Source organism: Ambystoma mexicanum, chromosome 6q (genome assembly GCF_040938575.1).
Source record: "Ambystoma mexicanum isolate Mex_15411 chromosome 6q, UKY_AmexF1_1, whole genome shotgun sequence".
Lineage (NCBI taxonomy): Eukaryota > Metazoa > Chordata > Amphibia > Caudata > Ambystomatidae > Ambystoma > Ambystoma mexicanum.
Window position 1 is genome coordinate 187,540,277 of NC_090937.1, and position 19,150 is coordinate 187,559,426.

General features: G+C 44.8%; 1 protein-coding gene across 1 annotated transcript in view; it reads left to right on the forward strand.

Moving 5' to 3' along the window:
• Positions 1-15,243, forward strand: part of MTHFD2L (methylenetetrahydrofolate dehydrogenase (NADP+ dependent) 2 like) — an 817,160-nt gene extending 801,917 nt beyond the window's left edge. The window contains exon 8 of the mRNA XM_069630620.1: positions 14,266-15,243. Within this exon, the coding sequence (XP_069486721.1) occupies positions 14,266-14,378 (113 nt within the window). The 3' untranslated portion in view covers positions 14,379-15,243. The remainder of the gene's footprint in view (positions 1-14,265) is intronic.
• The last annotated feature ends 3,907 nt before the right edge of the window (positions 15,244-19,150 follow it).

Genomic DNA, 19,150 nt, shown 5'->3' on the forward strand with positions numbered 1-19,150 from the left:
ACTCAGTGAGCAAGCAGTGCCAGCAGTACCGAAAACAGGACAGATCACAGGAGGCAAGTAACAAAAGATGAAAAGGGAAGGGGGCACTTACTGCGCACCAAGAAGCGAAGCAGCATTTTCTAAATAGCTGGCGTGCGCAAAACGCCCACACCAATAACCTTAGAGGAAAGGACCTAAACACATCATGCAACATGACACAGCCATTTTGGATCACAATGGTTGTCATAACAATGCCACAACAAAACAAATATAGATGTGTGCACTACGCTCCGCAAAGCATGGCGACCATCTTGTTTACTTGATCACCATAACTACGTCCAATACGGAGCTCAGTGACTGTGTTATCTATATACAGAGCCTCAAAACGTTCACAACGTGTGGCAACATACTTGCTTCACACATTAAACTACAAAAGAGTTGCAATATGAAAAGATACACTTTACTTGCAGAATAATGCAAAAGTAAACAAAAAATACACCTGAAGAGCATAGCAAAAAAAATAATAACAAGGGAAAACAATGCAAAACACTCTTGCTCCTTGCCCTTACCTCGCTAATCCTGGCAGTCTCTCCACACCTTAGGAACAATGGGTGGATACATTTCAAGTGTATTTGTGAGCCATGGGTGGAGCAAAGCCCAATGACGATCTTAAAGATGCTACAGTAGTAAATTGCAAAGGAGCTGAAGCACTCATAATTCTCCGCACACTACCCAACCAAACTGGTAATGATGAGGAAACAGGTGATTTCACTGCTATCAGCAGGATTAGACCATATGAAAGGGCTCTCTGCAAACTTACTATACATTTTGTTCATTATTCAATACATTTATTCTTCCCTTTAATTCAGTGTTTTACAAAATGCAGGTTTTGCTTATTTCATTCAATTCAACACTCAAAAAGTGCAACCTTGTATGTTTCATTCAGTTCATTATTCAATAAATGTAATTTCGTTTTCTTCATTCAATTTGGTATTCCAAAAATGCTCCTTTGTTTGTTTGATTCATTCAATTTGTTAATCAACAGATGCAACTTTGCTTCCTTCATTCAATGCTCTTATTCAAGAAAGGCAACTTTGCGTGTTTCTTTTGGTTTAGTATTCAATAAGGACAACGTTAAGTGTTTTCATTCAATGTTGCCAATTTCAAGGTAATTCTTGCTCCAGGTACTAGAATTACTTGTAGTCGACTTCGTCTACCTTGCTTTTTCTTTTTTGGCTATTTCAAACTTTATATGGTCTTCCTTTGGGGCTTACTGACTGAGAAATTATCTTTGTTTTGTTCCTACTTTGCTGTCCCCAGTCTGCCGTTCTTCAACAGCAATCGCTTTCATACAACACTTCAATTACTTAACAATAGCCCAGACACTTCTTAGTTATTTTGTATTGTGCAGAGACTTCTGACCTCGTTTTCTGTTGCTGCACACATCCACTCTGAAACACAGTTTCACTCGATTGTTTCTTCATTCACAGTTCATTGGATTAATTTTCAAGACATGATCGGCGGTACACGCCTGCCCCAACACAATGTAGCAAGGATTCTCATTGTTTTTCCTTTACTAGCTCTTCGGTTTTACTGGTATCGCTTTCTCCGTGACACATTCCACATAGAAACAATATAACCTGCGTTTGTGCACCAGGTTTCACTTGCCTTCAGAAACTCACTGATTGCGTTGCAGGCTTCAGCGGTTCCTCCGCTCCCCAGCTTAATTTCGGATGAGGTCAGGGTCTCATCACCTGCCCCTCAGACACTTCTGGACCTGTCCTGGAGAACGAGCGCTGCTGGCCAGCATAGAAGAGTCTGGCTCCTCCCACGGCCTTCCTCCTGCTACCGTACCAGTTCCTTGGAGACACAGCTCCCTTGCCACATCTCCTGATCTGCAGCTCCTCTGCGTTTTCACTTCTCACTCTCCTCCAGCTTCTCACGGTGGTACGACGTTAATTCATCCCCCGTTTATTTTTTTCGCAGCACTTTTTGCCGAAATTGTTTTGCTGAAAAAACATTGAAAAATATATGGGGCCTGGGGCAGGGCATATAAGGGGTAGGGTGGGGTTGTGTATAGGGATAAATAATAGGGCAGGGGGTATTGCGGGACACCCCCCCCCCCAATAGAATGATGATTTTTTTTGGCAAAGGTTTTTCTGCAAAAAGTGCCAAAAATAAAACTGTCGAAGAATGAACATAGAACCCTCATGGTCAGTGGCTTCTCCATTGCTCTCTCATTCCCCCATCTGCCTCTCTGCTGCTGGCAGCTCCACCTTTTATGCCCCTCTGTTTGGCTAACAGGTTGCAGGTGCAAGTTCTGAGTTTGCATTGCCTGACTTGCATGACCATAATTAAGCCAATCAGTGGGACATGCCTGACGTACAGTCCCTCTTCTTCGTCTCAGAACTTTGTGGGATCTCCAGGGAAAAGACAGGGCATGAGTGGAAATACCCTCATTAGGATTGAGGGAGGGTAGAGTAGGTCAGTTTTAGAAAAGGGAGGGTACCATGTCTCGCCCTTGGAATTCCTACTCCTGGTCTTCAAGGACCCTATTATATGCCTTCTCAATACAATTGTTGCCTACCCCCGGCTGTGCTTTGCCACCCCTTACCCTGAATTTCAGTGATTGCTATGTCTCTGGGTAAGGCAAGTAGTACCACAAACTGTATCATAAATAGATATCCACAATGTACACCACTCTATTAGCACTGCCTGCCTTCTATAAAGCTAAGCAAATCATATTATTAAACATGCAACTTCAATTTATAAATCGTAATCCAGGTGAAAATACCTACAGTAGTTTTTTTTTTTTTTTTATTCTTTTATTGATTTTATGCAAACAAAACAATGAAAACCAAACAAGCAGCATAATCATAATAGTTCAATTACACATCAAGTTATCGTAGTCACTGCTCCCATTATCCCTCCCTCCCCCCGTGAGCCTATTTGTCAATCTCTTTCAATGTTTGGCACATGCGGCCGGGTTTAGTTCTCTTCGGAGTCCGTTGGATTTAATATTACTCCAAACAATTCTGTTATTAGCGTTTTCCAGGCCAATAGGGTGCCCACCTCCCCCTCATCAGCCCGGCTACTCGCATCTTGCCATGCCACCGTTTCAGCCTCCGCCCATTTCTGTAAGTCCTTCCACCATACATCCACCTTAGGTTTGTGGCATTTCTTCCACCCCATGGCGATCCAACATTTTGCAAGCACAAACGCCAGATTTCTCAGTTTCTCAATATGTTTGAGTTTCCGTGGCCTAGGGAACCCGCCCAGTAAGCAGGCCCAAGCCGTGTCTGTGACAAGAGTAACCCCTTTATCGGCCAGTTTCTGCGCCACTTCACCCCAGTAGCACCTAATAATCGGGCACGACCAAAACATATGTGTCATGTCAGCGTTTTCCAGGTTGCATTTAGGACACACTTGTACTCCAGCGTTTCGGAATTTAGATATCCTCAAGGGGGTCATGTATGCCCTATGCGTTACATACAGCTGAATTTGTTTAATCTGGCATTTCTAGACACTTTTTTGTGGTAACCCAGGGCACGCTCCCACATCCCGTCCTCCATCGGGGCCCCCACTTCCATCTCCCAGTCCAGTCTCAGATGCGTCAAATCTTTCCCCACCTTAGCCATAACCATCTCATACAGTCTCGAGATCTCATGACCCCCTTCAGACATATCATACATTGCTTCCAAAACTGCATCTGGTTCTTCTATCAAAACTGTTTCTGGCCAAGTGTTCTTAATCACCCGCACCAATCTAAAGTATGTGACATATTGACCCGTGTGTAGCCCCGCCTCTTCGTTGAGTTCTGTAAACTCCTTAATGGATCCCTCTTGCCAAAAATCGCCTAGCGTTGCCAGCCCCACCGATTCCCAGTATGTCCTAACAATAGCCCTCAGCTGACCATCCCCTCCTGTCAAAGCAACCAACGGTATCTGCGGGAGGCACGGGTATTGGACTTCCATTAGTCGACAAGCCCTACGCCAAATTCTCCATCCAAGCTTCAACATCGCAGGACGCCCCCTCATTTCAGTTTCGGACAGCCAGATCATTTCCTTCAAATAAAACGGGGCACAGTCCTGTCCAAGCACCCTGTGCTCAGGGGTCACTTCATCGGAAAGCCACTTAGCCACATATTGTATCTGTCCCGTCAAATAATAAACCTCAAAATGGGGCAGTCTGATACCTCCTTTTTCATAAAAGTTCTGCAGTTTCCAGAACGCCACTCTATTTCAGGTACCGTGCCACAAGAAATCCCTACACATGCTGTTCAATTTACTAAAAAACTTCTTGGGTATTATGCATGGGATATTACTAAAGTGATGCAGGAGCCTGGGCAGAACTACCATCTTGAGCATAGCCCCCCGCCCCATCATCGCCAAGGGCAACCTTGCCCAGAACTGCATACTGTTTCTAATTTTCTCGACGGCTACTTCCGTATTGTGTCTGTGTTCATCTTGCGCCGTGTGATATATATCTACGCCCAAATAGCGAAAAGAGCTTGTTGCCCATGGTACCTGTAGCACCGGTAGTCCTTCTGCAGGGATCCCCTTATAGCTACCTAATGGGAATATGACAGACTTTTGGGGGTTCACCGAGATGCCCGACAACCCTGCATACCGATCACTTCAAGTATGTATAAGAGATTTTCTTCTGGGTATTGCAAGTACAGCAACAAATCGTCCGCGTACAAGGATATCAAGTGTTGTTCCCCTCCCACCTCAATGCCAATCGCCTCATACTGTGCCCTAAGGCATATTGCCAGAGGCTCCAGGGCCAAGATGTAAAGCATCGGGGACCAGGGGCATCCTTGTCTGGTGCCTCTGCCAAGTTGCCATCTTTCGGATATCACCGCTCCAGTTCGGACCCTGGCAAGCGGCTCACTATACAACATCTTGGCCCACCTGATATAGCACGGCCCCATTCCATACCCTTCCAAAGCAGCCAACAGCCATGACCACTTGACCGAAACAAAAGCCTTGACTGCATCTAGAGACACTATCGCCATCTCACCCTCGTTCTTATTACCCCATTCGACCACCCGATGAAGTCGCCTATGGTTGTGTGTTATGTTCCTGCTCGGGACATAACCCGTTTGATCAGGATGTATGAGTCTACCAATCACTTTCCGCAATCGATTTGCCAGGACAGCCGTGAGAATCTTCCTGTCTTGATTTAGCATCGCCAGAGGCCTGTAGGAACCACATCTATGCTCTGGTTTATTGGGCTTGGGCAGCGATATTATGATCGCCTCTCTGAGTGACTCAGGCAACCGTCCTATCTCAAACGCTTCATTCAGCATGTCCAGCATTGGGGGGGAGGATTTCCTCTTTGTATACTTTATAAAATTCGCTCGGGAACCCATCTGCCCCTGGGGCCTTACAGGTAGGCAACTGCTTCACTACCTCTTCTAATTCCTCCAACGTGATTGGCTCATCTAACTCCTCCCTCTCTTAGTCGCTTATCTTGGGCAGCCCTATGTCTTCTAACGTTTCGGTTATCTTGCGCTGGTCGCCTATCTCATCATCTCCATATAGCACTCTGTAATATTCCACAAATTCTTTGTTAACCCCCTCTTGCGTGGCCACCTCATCTCCGTCCTCCCTAATAATAGTCCTAATCGGAGGCTTAGGGGTCTCACTTTTATATAGCCAGGCCAAAAGGCGGCCTGTCTTGTCTCCCCCCGCGTGCTGCCTCTCAACATATTTCTTATAATTGAGATTGCAGAGTCTTTCCCAATGACCTGCACATTGTTGCTGTAGTTGGAGCACCAGCTCCGTGTCTACGTCATCGCTCTTCAACGTTGTTTCTAGCTCAGTTTCCGCCCTCTGTAGGTCAGCCAAGACCCCACCCTGTAACCCTTTTGACTTAGCAATGGCCGCTCCCCGCATCACCACCTTAAAAGCTTCCCATAATGTGCCTGCAGAGTCAACACTTCCAGTATTTTCCTCAAAAAAAGTTAGTAATCTCCTCTCTTATATCTTCTCCAAAGATTGGATCTTTGAGCGCCTCCGCTGGCAGGCGCCATGTAGGGATCTTCGCCCTCGGGGGGCAATATTGCCATCCGAGGATCAGTGGCGAATGATCCGAGAGGACCCTGGCCTTGTTTTCGATTTGAGTAATCTCAGACATCACATCTGCTGTGACAAAGATGTAATCGAGCCTAGTTTGCAGGTGGTGCGGGGCTGAATAGTGTGAGTATTGCCTCTCAGTGGGATGTTTCATCCTCCACGCATCTGTAAAACCAAAATCAGTTAGCAGCATCCGCAACGCTCTCGCCGCTGGGCTAGGCTTACCCACCCTGTCATCTGACCTGTCTACCCCAGGATCCAACACACAATTAAAGTCCCCGCCCCAGATCACCGCGCTCCCTATACACGTACTAAGATTGGTACACAGGGCTCTGAAATATGCTGCTGTGTTTTGGTTGGGGGCATACGTGTTTACTATGCATACCTCTCTGCTCTCCCCAGCCCCCGCAGTATAGCCATCCTTCCATCAGTTTCAATCACCTCTTGTATCAATTTGAACGGGACATGCGGTGCCACCCAGATTAACACCCCCCGGGCATATGCAAAGAATGGCGAGCCCACTATGGTCCCTTTCCACTTTCTCTTAACTAGGTCCAACTTCTCCCGCGTCAAGTACGTTTCCTGTAGTAATGCGATGTCTATATTCTGCCTTTTCAGATACATCATGATTTTGTTTCTTTTCAGGTAGCTGTTAAGGCCCCTGATGTTCCACGTTATTATCCTGAGGTCCCCCATAGGTCGTTAATAAGCACCCTCCCGATCCTCCGTTGATTACGCCCCTTCATGCACCGCAAGTACCACAAACTGATTCCTCCAAATAGGCTCGAAACAAGACTTAAACTCCCCATAACCACACACACACTCAACTCCCCATCCCCCAACCTTCTACCCACCCACCCCTCCCCCAACAATACCCTCCCCAACCGTTGCCCAGCTCCATTCCTGGATCTCAGGCCCCCACACATCTAGCCCTGCCTAGCGCAAGCTTCTACTCAGGGCTCAGTAGGATAAAGCCGCCCTAATGGCCGCTGAAACTAATAGTCTATTCGGGTAGGTCGTCCGCGTTCTGTTGCTCCTTCCAAAAAACATTACGCATTCAATTGCCAAACCGTTACCAATTACAGTTACACTCACTATATTCTAGTCCAAATCGAGCACCAGGCTCAGATTGTGTACAAAGTTCAGTTAGTCACAGCTTCTCAATACAATCAGGTCCTTCTCCTTACTAAATCTTCATTCGGTATGATCCTGCCGATCCCGATCTGCTTCTTGTTCCGGGCAGCCCTGCAGGTCCAGCCATGTGACAACATCCTCAGGGGTATCGAAAAATAGCGCTTTGTTCTTATGTAGCACTTTCAATCGTGCCGGATACAGAAGCATATATTTGATTCCTGCTGCTCTCAGCCTCCTTTTGACGGCTATGTAACTGTACCTCTGCCTCTGCACCAGTATCGTGTAGTCCGGATATGCTGTGATGTTGGTGGATGCTCTCTCTATCGTGCCGCCCTTACGAAAGTATTCGAGGATCTTTTCTCTATCCCTGTAATTCAGGATTCTCGCGATGATCGGTCTTGGCGGGGCGCCCGGCCGGGGTTTCCTCATCAGGGCGCGGTGCGCCCTCTCCACCGTAAATCCCTGTGAAAGATTACCGGCTCCAATCCCTTGTAGGATCATGTTTTCAACATAGTTTGTGGGATCTTGGCCTTCTTCTCCCTCCGGAAGGCCAACCACGCGAATGTTGTTTCTCCTCGCCCTTCCTTCCGCCTCTTCCACACGATTTTCCAAGGTAGCGACCTGTTTTTTTAAGACATGAATCTCCTTCGCATTGCTCGTGCTAACATCGGTGTTAATCTTCACCCCACTTTCCAGACCGCTGGTCCTTTCTGCAAGTGCCCTAACATCTTGACGTAGCAGGGTGAGTTCTGTACCCACAGCATCGATCTTATTCTCCAGAGCTGTGCGTAGATCCGCCATTGCCAAATCCCATTTAGCACTTAGCCCCGTTATAGCCTCTAGGATCTGGTGCTTATCCCCTTCGGGGGCGTCCTCCGCAGGGGTCTCGAACGTGCTCTGTACCGATGTTGAGGGGGTCCGTTGCGTTCTCGTGAAAGTCTCCATCGTGGGTTGCTTGGTCTTGACTCTCAACCCTTTTGCCGACATGACGCTTCCCACTGCTCCTGTACGCCTCCGCTTTAGTGCTGCTGTCGCACTGTCCTCGGTCCGACAACGGTCCGGCTTCCAGGTCACCTAACGCATATTCGAGATGGCACTTCGAATTGTCTTACGGATGGGCTATAGCCTCACACTCCCCATTCAACTTCCGTAGGCCTCATCACCCAAGCATCCAATGTCATCTCCTCCTGCGGTCACATCGCCGAGGCTCCATTCGCGTATGTCAGGCCGGGCACTCTCATGAATTCGACCACTCCGCCATATCACCCTATTGTATTACTTCTCCAGGCAATTTACCGCAGCCGTGTCCCGCAGGTCCGGGGAATCAGTTTCGTTTCTCCTCGGAGGCCTCTCCTTTGTTAGCCGCCATCTTGGTGTCGAAGCGGCCACACAGTCATACCGACAAAACCATGTATATCTCACGATTCTCGGGGACTATGAACTTCTCCAGCGAACTTCACTTAGCGTGCGGCTTCCAACGCCTGATCCTCAAAGTTCTAGGCGCTCGTTGCAGTTTCAGCAGGTAAATTTGGCAAAATTAGAGTCGGATCATCAGGAGCTCCTCACGCAGCGCGTCCTATTCCATGGCCAGTTAGCCACGCCCCCTTTGAAAATTCCTATAGTAGTTGCTGCAAGATATGACTACTGGGCCTGCTCTCCCTTCCTAACGCGTTTATCGCACATCCACCTCTGGATTTCACACAATCTAATGAACACAGAAAAAGGACTTGAGCTACATTTTCTCACTTTAGATGACTATGCATTCCAATGATTCTGACAAGTCTAAAAAGATATATTAAATGGAACTAACTCTTAACTTTTGTGCATCAATGTGCAAGCTCTTTTCTATTTTACTGTACTAGTTTGACCACTCCATTCCTTAACTTCTGTTTCCAATAACATTCGCTTTCATACACAATTTATTCTTGACCATGCCACTTTTGTCTAGAACCCTGCGTAATAAAAGTGCTAAAACAGTACGTCAGCAACACAGAGCCAGTGGTCTGTGGGGGTTCCATGTGCTTATGACGAATGAAAAAATAACAGTGTTTGCAATATTTTTATTATTTAATTTCACCAAACACCCTCCCCAACATATTTTAGGACTGGTCTAATTTTATATACTAACTCCAGTCCTAGAATATTTAGGGAAAGTGTTGGATAGTGCATTTAATTAAAATAATGAACCTATCGAAAACACTGTCGCTATTTTTCACACAGTATGTATGCATATTAACGCATAATAACATATTGCTTTTGGTGTACAACATAGTTGTAGGTGCAGGTGGATACCCTATGTGGTTAATCCGAGGGGGCTGCGGATTGCAAAATCATGAGCAAAGGAAGGAACCCCATACATACCAACCATCTTGATTTAGGCAGGAGACGCCAGATTTTTCTTTAAAATGTTTTATATTTTTTTACTTGTTCCATCCCAAAACAAGTCCAACCCCAATGCAACCCAATGGTTCTTTTGCTTTCTTTGACAAAATCGCCATTTTCTTCGGTAAAATCGCACTTGCAGGTGCTCCAAATTGTTGGGATGGATACAACCCTGTACATCACTTTGGGCACTTATAAGTTGGATTGGGGATCACGTAGGCTGGCCAGAACAGCGATAACCATGAAGAATACTTAGGTCTGCGCCCTATCACTACATGTTACTTTTGATCCCATCAATGTACATGTGAGCATGTTGTTATTTATGAAGTATTATTTTTTATATTTAAGCTTCCGGACTGGGTGCAATTTGTGGCATGAGCTGCAGTATTATTAGCATATTTCTTTTTTGTAATATTTCCCAAATGGTGTTTGTGTTCAACTAAACATTCAGGGCCTCATCACGAGTCTCGCGGTAACACTTAAATGCGGCAGTAGCGCTATTACCACCCATTCGTCTGTGGGCTGCCAGATACTGATAGGCTCGTCATACCATGGTATGCCCGTACAGACAGTATGAATTCGCAGTCAGGCAAGGTCTGCCCAAACAATAGGTAACAAAAAATGTATTTGGGCAGTAATAACTGTGCTTTCATATTAGTAGAATGATGAGAAATAGTGTTGAACTATATGGACTACCTTGTTGAAAAGCTGAGCCATGCCCTAGTTTGGCACACCTGCCTTGCCTTTTGCAAATGAGAATGTTGCTCCTTAGCCCTGTGCTTTCCAGACCATCATCCAGGGAGCGTATTCCTTCTTCCATTTGTGCGCTGAGCTAGGCCTAGCCCTGAAGCCTTGTTGCTGTATGCGTTGCCCTGTCTCCTGTCCTATACTACACCCATATGTGATTGCTGTGTGGGGATTCACCTAAGGAAGCTGTGTCCCCTGCTAAATAGCTGACCACCGCAGACTGTGAGGGAGCTGTCACGGCTCCAAAGCCAGAGACCAAAGACGAGTGAAGGAGAAGATCTGAGGCACTGCCAGTACTACTGCCTCTTCTTTCAAACTGAGCCCGCTAGGCCCAGTAACTGTAAGGGTCTAGAGGGTTGCCACCACGGCCCTTCACCTCACCTTGCTGGCTGCAGTGTCTAAAGGGGGAGGGGGCGTCTCCCAATCACGGGAGTAAGTAAGTTCCTTCCCTGCTCTGCAGGATGGACCTAAAGGAGAGCTCATTTCCCACCTGCCCTGTGCCCTCTTAGATAAGCCCTGGGCGAACTTTCCCCTCAGTAACATAGCCCTTGACCCAGTCAGTATTACCCCCTCAAGTACTGTTCAGATAAGCTCTATATGTCTGTAAATAAGTAAAGTTAATACAAATAAGCTCCAGGTGCTGAGCAACAATATCCAAGTTGCAGGTGAAAAATTATAGATTATTGGGAGTGGATCCACTTGTTCCCTGCTCATTTTAAAATATTCTGGAGTTAATCAGATCCCCAGTATGGCTACTCTTGGGTACATACATTTTTTGCAGCTGTGCTTTCCTCATGTGAAATATGCATTCCATTTTAGAATTAACAGTGACAAATTGTGGCCATTTTGAAACAATAGAGTGTGCTGTTCAGAAAAGCATTTTGTGTGTGGAGTGAGATTTCACCAAAGAAAGGTGTTTGAGTATCCTAGTTAAAGTTAACTGTACAGTATTTAATTAACACTGTTAAATTTGCCTTGGTAAACAGAATATGCCCTGCATATTTTGAACTGTCACCATTTATTTCACCTATGTAATATTCAACCGGTTTTCAAGTTTTCCCCAATGAACGGTATACATGCTATTTCCTATCGTCTCACCCATATCAGAGTAAGCTGCTATTATTCTGCATTGTGTATATCATTTTCATTTACTGTGCATATTAATCTGCCTTGTTATATATCATTTGCATTTACCTAGCATGTTATTCTGTCATGCTTTACATTATTTGCATTTACCTTGCACCCAAGGTCTCAGTTATCATTGCCTTTCGTCTGCAGTCATTCTTGATTCTACATCAGGTCTCCCATTACCTCGCATCATTGTGAATGTGTTTCATTTACTACAGTTATTTCGCAGTGGTTCTTTGTTACCCATGGTATTACCAGTTTGACACAGAGGTACCCCATCCATCAGTGCACTTATTCCCATCCTCCAAATCCCCATTGACAAGAGTAGCAGAGTAGCCATCCCATCAACACTGTTGATTAGAACTTATGATCATTTATTATCAGGTTACCCCTTTTTTATTCAGCGCTAATTTCATGGAGGCGGTCACTAGTAAGAACACGGGTTGGTCCAGTCCCTCATCCAGTGAGAATCCATTGTGTACTTTACACCCTTTACATAAACCTCTGTTACACTTGGCTCAGGCTTGGTAGTCACAGAGTTAAAATTCTGGAGTTTGACCTAGGGTACAACTTAGAGATATGCCCAGGCAAATAAGCCACCAAACGCCCAGGATTGCTGAGCGCACACTTATGCCCCTCAGGCATCCAACGTCAAATTATGTACTAACTTGCAATTCTCCAAATCTGCCTTGGATACACAACCCAATTATCACAAAATGTCTGGACATATCCACCTCTGCCCTTTTGCAGAAATATGGTTCAATTAACCGGACTGGCATTCACCCATGCTACCACAAAACATGATTTCCAATCTACATCTATCCCCCCTTGCGGTTGTAGCAGCTATTTCTTGCTTTCCCTTCCTATTATCTTCCTCTTGGTCATTTTCTTTCCTCCAACAGACAATGGTCTGGATACCCCTGGCGGCGCACGGTACGCCATGCAACCAACAAGCCAAGACACACTTAAACTACTGCAGTGTTGATTTGGCACAGTATATATGCATATTAACGCATAATAACATATTGCTTTTGGTGTACAACAGAGTTGTAAGTGCAGGTGGATACCCTATGTGGTTAACCCGGGGGGTTGCGGATTGCAAAATCATGAGCAAAGGAAGGAACCCCATACATGCCAACCATCTTGATTTAGGCAGGAGACGCCAGATTTTTCTTTAAAATGTTTTATATTTTTTTACTTGTTCCATCCCAAAACAAGTCCAACCCCAATGCAACCCAATGGTTCTTTTGCTTTCTTTGACAAAATCGCCCTTTTCTTCGGTAAAATCGCCCTTGCAGGTGCTCCAAATTGTTGGGATGGATACAACCCTGTACATCACTTTGGGCACTTATAAGTTGGATTGGGGATCACGTAGGCTGGCCAGAACAGCGATAACCATGAAGAATACTTAGGTCTGCGCCCCATCACTACATGTTACTTTTGATCCCATCAATGTATATGTGAGCATGTTGTTATTTATGAAGTATTATTTTTTATATTGAAGCTTCCCGACTGGGTGCAATTTGTGGCATGAGCTGCAGCATTATTAGCATATTTCTTTTTTGTAATATTTCCCAAATGGTGTTTGTGTTCAACTAAACATTCAGGGCCTCATCACGAGTCTTGCGGTAACACTTAAATGCGGAAGTTGCGCTATTACCACCGCATCTAAGGGTCTGCCAGATCATGGCCTTTGCGGATTTCCCCCCAGCTCTGAGCTGGGGAGAAATCTGCAGCAAATTTGCCGATTGTTGGTGCTTTTACCGCCGGCGGGAAATCCGCCTGCGGTAATAGCGCGAATTTTCCCCATTGGGCCCAGTGGGGAATGAGGAATTCCCGAATGGGCCCAATGGGGAATGGGCACTAACCGTTCCGCCAAACCCGTGATCCGGCACTAATAGCGCCGGGGGTTTGGCGGTAGGGCTAATAGCGCCGGCGTTACCGCCCAACTCGTGATGAGGCCCTCAGTATGGTATACTAGCAATCACTGTGTATCGGGCCGGTAATGGTCTGCCAGCCTGAGCCTATCCATTTCCGCCCCTGGTACACCCCCCAACAAGGGGGTGATAGCTATTTGCACCTCGGTGGTCTCTCCGGGGTGCGAATATATTTTAAAAAATCACGGGACACTGGCTCTGTGTGTAGATCAATTACCCATGGAAAAAAATTCAAACAAAATGGCCGCTGCTATTGTCAATAGAAAAGGGATTGAGTCAATTTTCTATTTCCATCACTGACGGCGAGGATTGGTTTGGAACACAGTGGCTCGAGCAGAAAGCTCCAGTCCAGCAGGTAAGTAGTTTGGGAAGTAGGGGGGAGAAGGGAGGGGTGAAGGGGTGTGGGATGTGTTAGGGCAGAGGAAGGCACAGAGAACAGCAAGGTGCTTCGGACAGCGAGGAAAAAAGCATGGTGGCGCCCAAGGAAAGGGATCAGGTGGCTGATGAAACGCAAGCGGTGCACTGACAGTTCAGCCCATGTTTCCAGTCACCTGATTGGCTGAGTGCGCTACCCGGGTGCAAATACATGCAATTTATTTCTGCAGTAACCTTTCCCAAATGATAAAAGTAACAGGTGTTGGGCATGGTTGCATAAGGGCACCCCACACTCTATCCTATAATACAATAATTATTGATTAAATAGAATTTAGTGTCTTGTTGAAGTCCCTCTGTTATTAGCTCTTGGTACTCTATACAGCATAGTCATTTTAGTGTTAAAAAAGTAAAATATGTCCCTCTTAGAAGTGAACTATGTTTAGCTTATTCGTATTTAAGTGACTTATATTTATTGTTCAAACACGTTTTCCTTTTTTTTTTAGAAGTGAGAAAAAAAGCAAGTTTTATCACTCCAGTTCCAGGAGGTGTTGGACCCATGACTGTTGCAATGCTTCTGAAGAATACCGTTATTGCTGCAAAACAAATGCTTAATTAATAACCAGGATATGCAAGAAGCCATATGAGCCATTCTATTTATGTTAATTTTTTACAACTAATTCATTTCTAAATTGCATTTATTTGTGTACCACATTCTTTTAAATAATATACAATTAATTCAATTTCATTGCACTTCGAAATATGCGAACTTTATTGCCATAGTTTCATTAGATGTGATCTGTGACCTGGTTGGGTACTAGCAAAGTTTCACCCCATAATGTGTGTTAAACTAAGGGCTTCTCTTTAGCAAAAACATTTTAAAGCACAATGCTTCTTCCACACATTGCAATGAGAAAAGGATTCTGTGCATCTTTTACGTACACACTGTACTCGTTTTATTGAAATAACTGGAAGTGCAATATGTACCTAATATGTTTTGAATATTTAAGTAGCGAACAATGTATAGGGTAGTTACTTTTTGTGTACATTGTTGAGATTGCAACCTCATAGACAAAAGCAATGGCATTTACTTGCACTGTGTAGTAATGCACACACATTTTCTTTATCAGGATATTTAGTTGAATATTTGCTGCTAATTTTAAGGAGTATGGAATTTGTAGATGTCCACTCATATCTTCAGGGAACTAGGAAATGATATTCAACTTTTCTAACATTCAGATATGCAAAACACAAAACAGTATGTATAACTGTGTTATAATGTGAATGGCACATTCAGTATAAAGAGTTTTAGGAGCTTGTTTTCTTAACTCTGCACAAAATGGCTGATTGTGTGGCTAGAAGTATAAGTAATGTATGTTAAATTGTGTTCTATAGATTATGAATTTATATAGCACAGCAAATGGCCAAAACCTGTCCTAGTATGCTCAACAATGAAATTAATATATTTGGATTGTTATAAGTGTACAGTTGTGCTGACTACTTTGATTTGTACAGTAGCCCTTCAAAGCAAGTATTGCGGTGAAGGGCAAAAAATGCAGTATTTGATTTGCTCTCCACACATGCTTTACAAGTTAAGCGCATAGTACAAGATGCAATACCGACAATTTGCAATACCATAAAAGATGCAAGACATGTTCTTCCATCTCATAAGTGGAGGTATTGAATGACAGGTGTAAACAATCACAAAACAAAGGCTCCATATGGCACACCATAAATCAGACAACCCACCATTGAGGAAGAGCACTGGCCATCCGCTGATGCAATTACCTGCAGATACAGGAGGTACAATTTCCAGTGAAAGGAACCAGGCAGTGATAACTACAGGAGAAGAGGAGACAGATGCCATAGAGAAGGATGAGAAAGAATATGCCAGGGCAGAGGTGCAAATCCCTCTCCATAGTCACTTAGATATGACCAGATCACCCCATGCTTCATATCTGTGGACATAGTCACCAAAAGGGTCATTAAAAGCAGCACACCTACTTCTTGAAGGAAGTATCAATGCATTCCAGCGCATGTGAGTGATGCCCCATTGACTATTGCAGTTACCCTCTCCCTAGTCCTTGCACAGTTAATTAATTCCATGTGACAGTATGTGCACCAATCTGTTGCCCTTCCCACTGACCCCACCAGTGTGAAGGTTGCCAGTGACAGCTTTTATATTACAGCTGTTTTCCAAATGTTGTGGGTATCGTGGTTTGAACCCACCTTCCAATAGTATAACCTTAGGCCACATTTCAGGTACAGTGCAGCTAACAAAGCGGGACACAATGAATGTGTAGATGAGGGAATCGCCCAACTATGTACAGCCCACAACTGGGGCCATTTCTCAAGCTCAGTCCATGACCTGGTGATCTGGCACAACAATAGTCTAACACAGCTCAAGCAGTATTGGATTTTAAAGTTAGAATCGAGCTAGGATGTAACGGAGCACTGTACATAGCAAATGCATCCGGGGGATAACAGGTAGGGTATAGGGGTAACAGAGGTGGCTGGGATAGGAGCTGGAAAGGTGGGGAGATCTGGAGTGGATAAGTAAGGTAGAGTGGTACCAACAGCAATTAGCAAGATGTTATTTGAAGAGTAAAGTCTTCAGGTCCTTCCTGAAGAGAAGGATGGAGGTGGCCCGTCTGATCACTGTTGGTAGGTGGCTCCAGCGGCAGGATGTGTATCCAGAAAAAGTCTGTTTCCTTACAGTTCTTTGTTTCCAATCTGGCAATGTTGTTGCTTCTGGTGGTGCATTGAACTCTGCATATGGTAAATTGCCCTGCCAGGTAGAGTGGTGTTTTGATTCTGCCTGATTTGTAGGTTGTATTGCACATGATGCATGCCAGAGGGGTAGCCTGTAAAGCTCCCACCTAGAGGAAGGGGTGATGTGTTTGAATTTCCTAGTCTTGTGATTCTGCATGCTGCAGTTTGCTGGACCAGAGACTCCTGCGAGAGGACGTGTATCCTCCATCCAGACGGGAGATGACCAGGAGTCACACTGTTAGATGGACCTGGCTTCTTGGAATGGAATAACATGCCACTAACACCCAACATTCAGTATCTGCCTCACTTACCCCTTCCCTTAATTAACATTCTTCTGTTTTAATGTGGCAGTGGGGGCATGCATGTAGACAAATGATTTAATGATTTGCCTTGTTGTGATGTCAAAAATAAAAGTATTGCATGTCCATAGTCTTTGCAAGTGCACATATGTATGTCTGTCATCTAACATCCATGCCCTGCTTACATTCTGATGCTAAGGACATCTGCTGCCAAGGTTGCCAACAACCATTTGGAAATTCTAAGTACCAGGGAATCAGGGCTAGAACATTGATGCAATGATGACAATGAGCAATGCTGAGCACTCATTGGGCCTCTTCAAGTATGGGTACATTCCTTTGTCTTCACAAGACGTCAGGACCCCCTTCAGAACATGGCGGTGAAGGTGAGGAAGCCTCCCAAATTGTGCTCCATATTTCACAGAATACTGGCCTGGCTTGCATACCAATCTCTGCCCAACCTTATGTTCTTCAGAAAACTGCCAAGGCAGCATGTGATAGCTGTGACAATATTTCATGCCTGGTTCTGGGAGACACCAAGATGGTGACCTAGGGGGTGGCCAAAGCATGTGGTGGTTGGGCCTGGTTTTGGTATAGAAAGGATCCTCTGTTCACCCTAACCTGAACCCATCACATTGCAGGGGGACGTGATAGTGTTTCACTGCAGGCCAATCCTAAGGGTCTAGACCTAGAACCCCCAGTCCCTAAATTCTCTATAACAAGTTAATCCCGGAAGCCCTGTCTTCTGAAATTTCTGATGAAACCCTACATTGTAATGATAAGGCGCTCCCTCCTCCCCCAACCCTTGCACAGTTGAGATAACCTGCAGCTCTTTTTAAACAAGCTTCCAGCTGCAGAAAAAAGAGGCCTTTCCCTTTAAGGGAAAATATTTCCATTCATTAGACAGTGGTAGCATGTATTGTAAAATTGTTAAAACTTTGTCTGGAACATCGGGGATGTCATTTCAAAACTTAACGAGCATTGGCAATGCCAACAGTTTGGGCTTTTCTGTAGGCATAATTATAATTGTTCTTTTAAACCAGCGTGTGGTTTCTAAGCGCAGAATCACGACTTGAACTTGCGTTGCACTGCATTGTCTTGCTACCAAGACAAACGCGTTGCCCCTGAGCTATCGTTCTTCACCAATGTGATAGCCCTTTGCCAGACATTGTCATAATGCTGCTAACTGGCTCTTAGAAGGAGGCACATGATAGCAGTGCCTGGTATGTATCTATCTACGTACTATTCATTAGCCAAAAGTGTAGGCTTTGCCAATGCTTGATTCTAACAGGATTTCAGTGCAAGGTACAGATATGAGCACACACATACTGCTCGTAAATCAAATGGCTGAAGGTACACTTGGTTTGGACAATGTTGTCACATTAATAGTACATTTGCACCTGCAATTAAGCCATTAACTCAGGAGGCTACTTAAAAATAGCACTGCCAGGCCAATGTTGAATGCTACTGCTTAAAAGACCTATTACATAGAGACCCCAGGAGGATGTGTTTAGGCAGGGAGGGGTTGTGTATGGGATTGTTTTTCCTTCAATAGTACATCCTTTGAACCAATGCTTTGGCATGCACTACTACCTTCAGTGTTCCATGCATTCTGGGTTTACCCATGCCTCAAGCTATTATCACCTTGTCTAATAGTACAACATGCGAACCAATGATTTGACATGCATTATTACCTTTAGTGTTCCTTTTAGTCTGGATGTGTCCATGCTTCAAGCTATTATCACCTTTTCTAATAGTACAATATGTGATCCAATGCTTTGGCATGCACTACTACCCTCAGTGTTCAATGCATTCTGGATGTGCCCATCCCGCAAGGTATTAACACCTTATCTAATAGTACTTCCTTTGAACCAGTGCTCTTACATGCATTATTACCTTCAGTGTTCCTTTTAGTCTGGATGAGTCCATGGTTCAAGCTATTATCACCTTCTCTAGGAACAGCGAGCATGGTTTTTGCAAAGGGCTTACTACATTTTAAGTACCAAGGAACTTGTTGTGAGATACAACTGTGTCCAGAACATTCAGTACCGAGTGATTTATTTTACTAGCCATAAAAAGAAAATTGTGGCATGGCTAACTGCTGTCTTTCCTAAAGGGAGCTCCTTCAGCTGCACAGCGTTTTATGTCCGAGACAAAAAGAGAAAGAACGAGGACAGAACGATAGAAGGAGCACCACCAAACTCACCCAGAAGCTCATGGTCTAGCTAGTGCTCCTGCAGCACTGCCTAAGACAGACCAAGTTCACTGCTAGAACAGAAGCAAGAGAAACACATTGAAAAAGGAAAGTCGACTGCAGCGATAC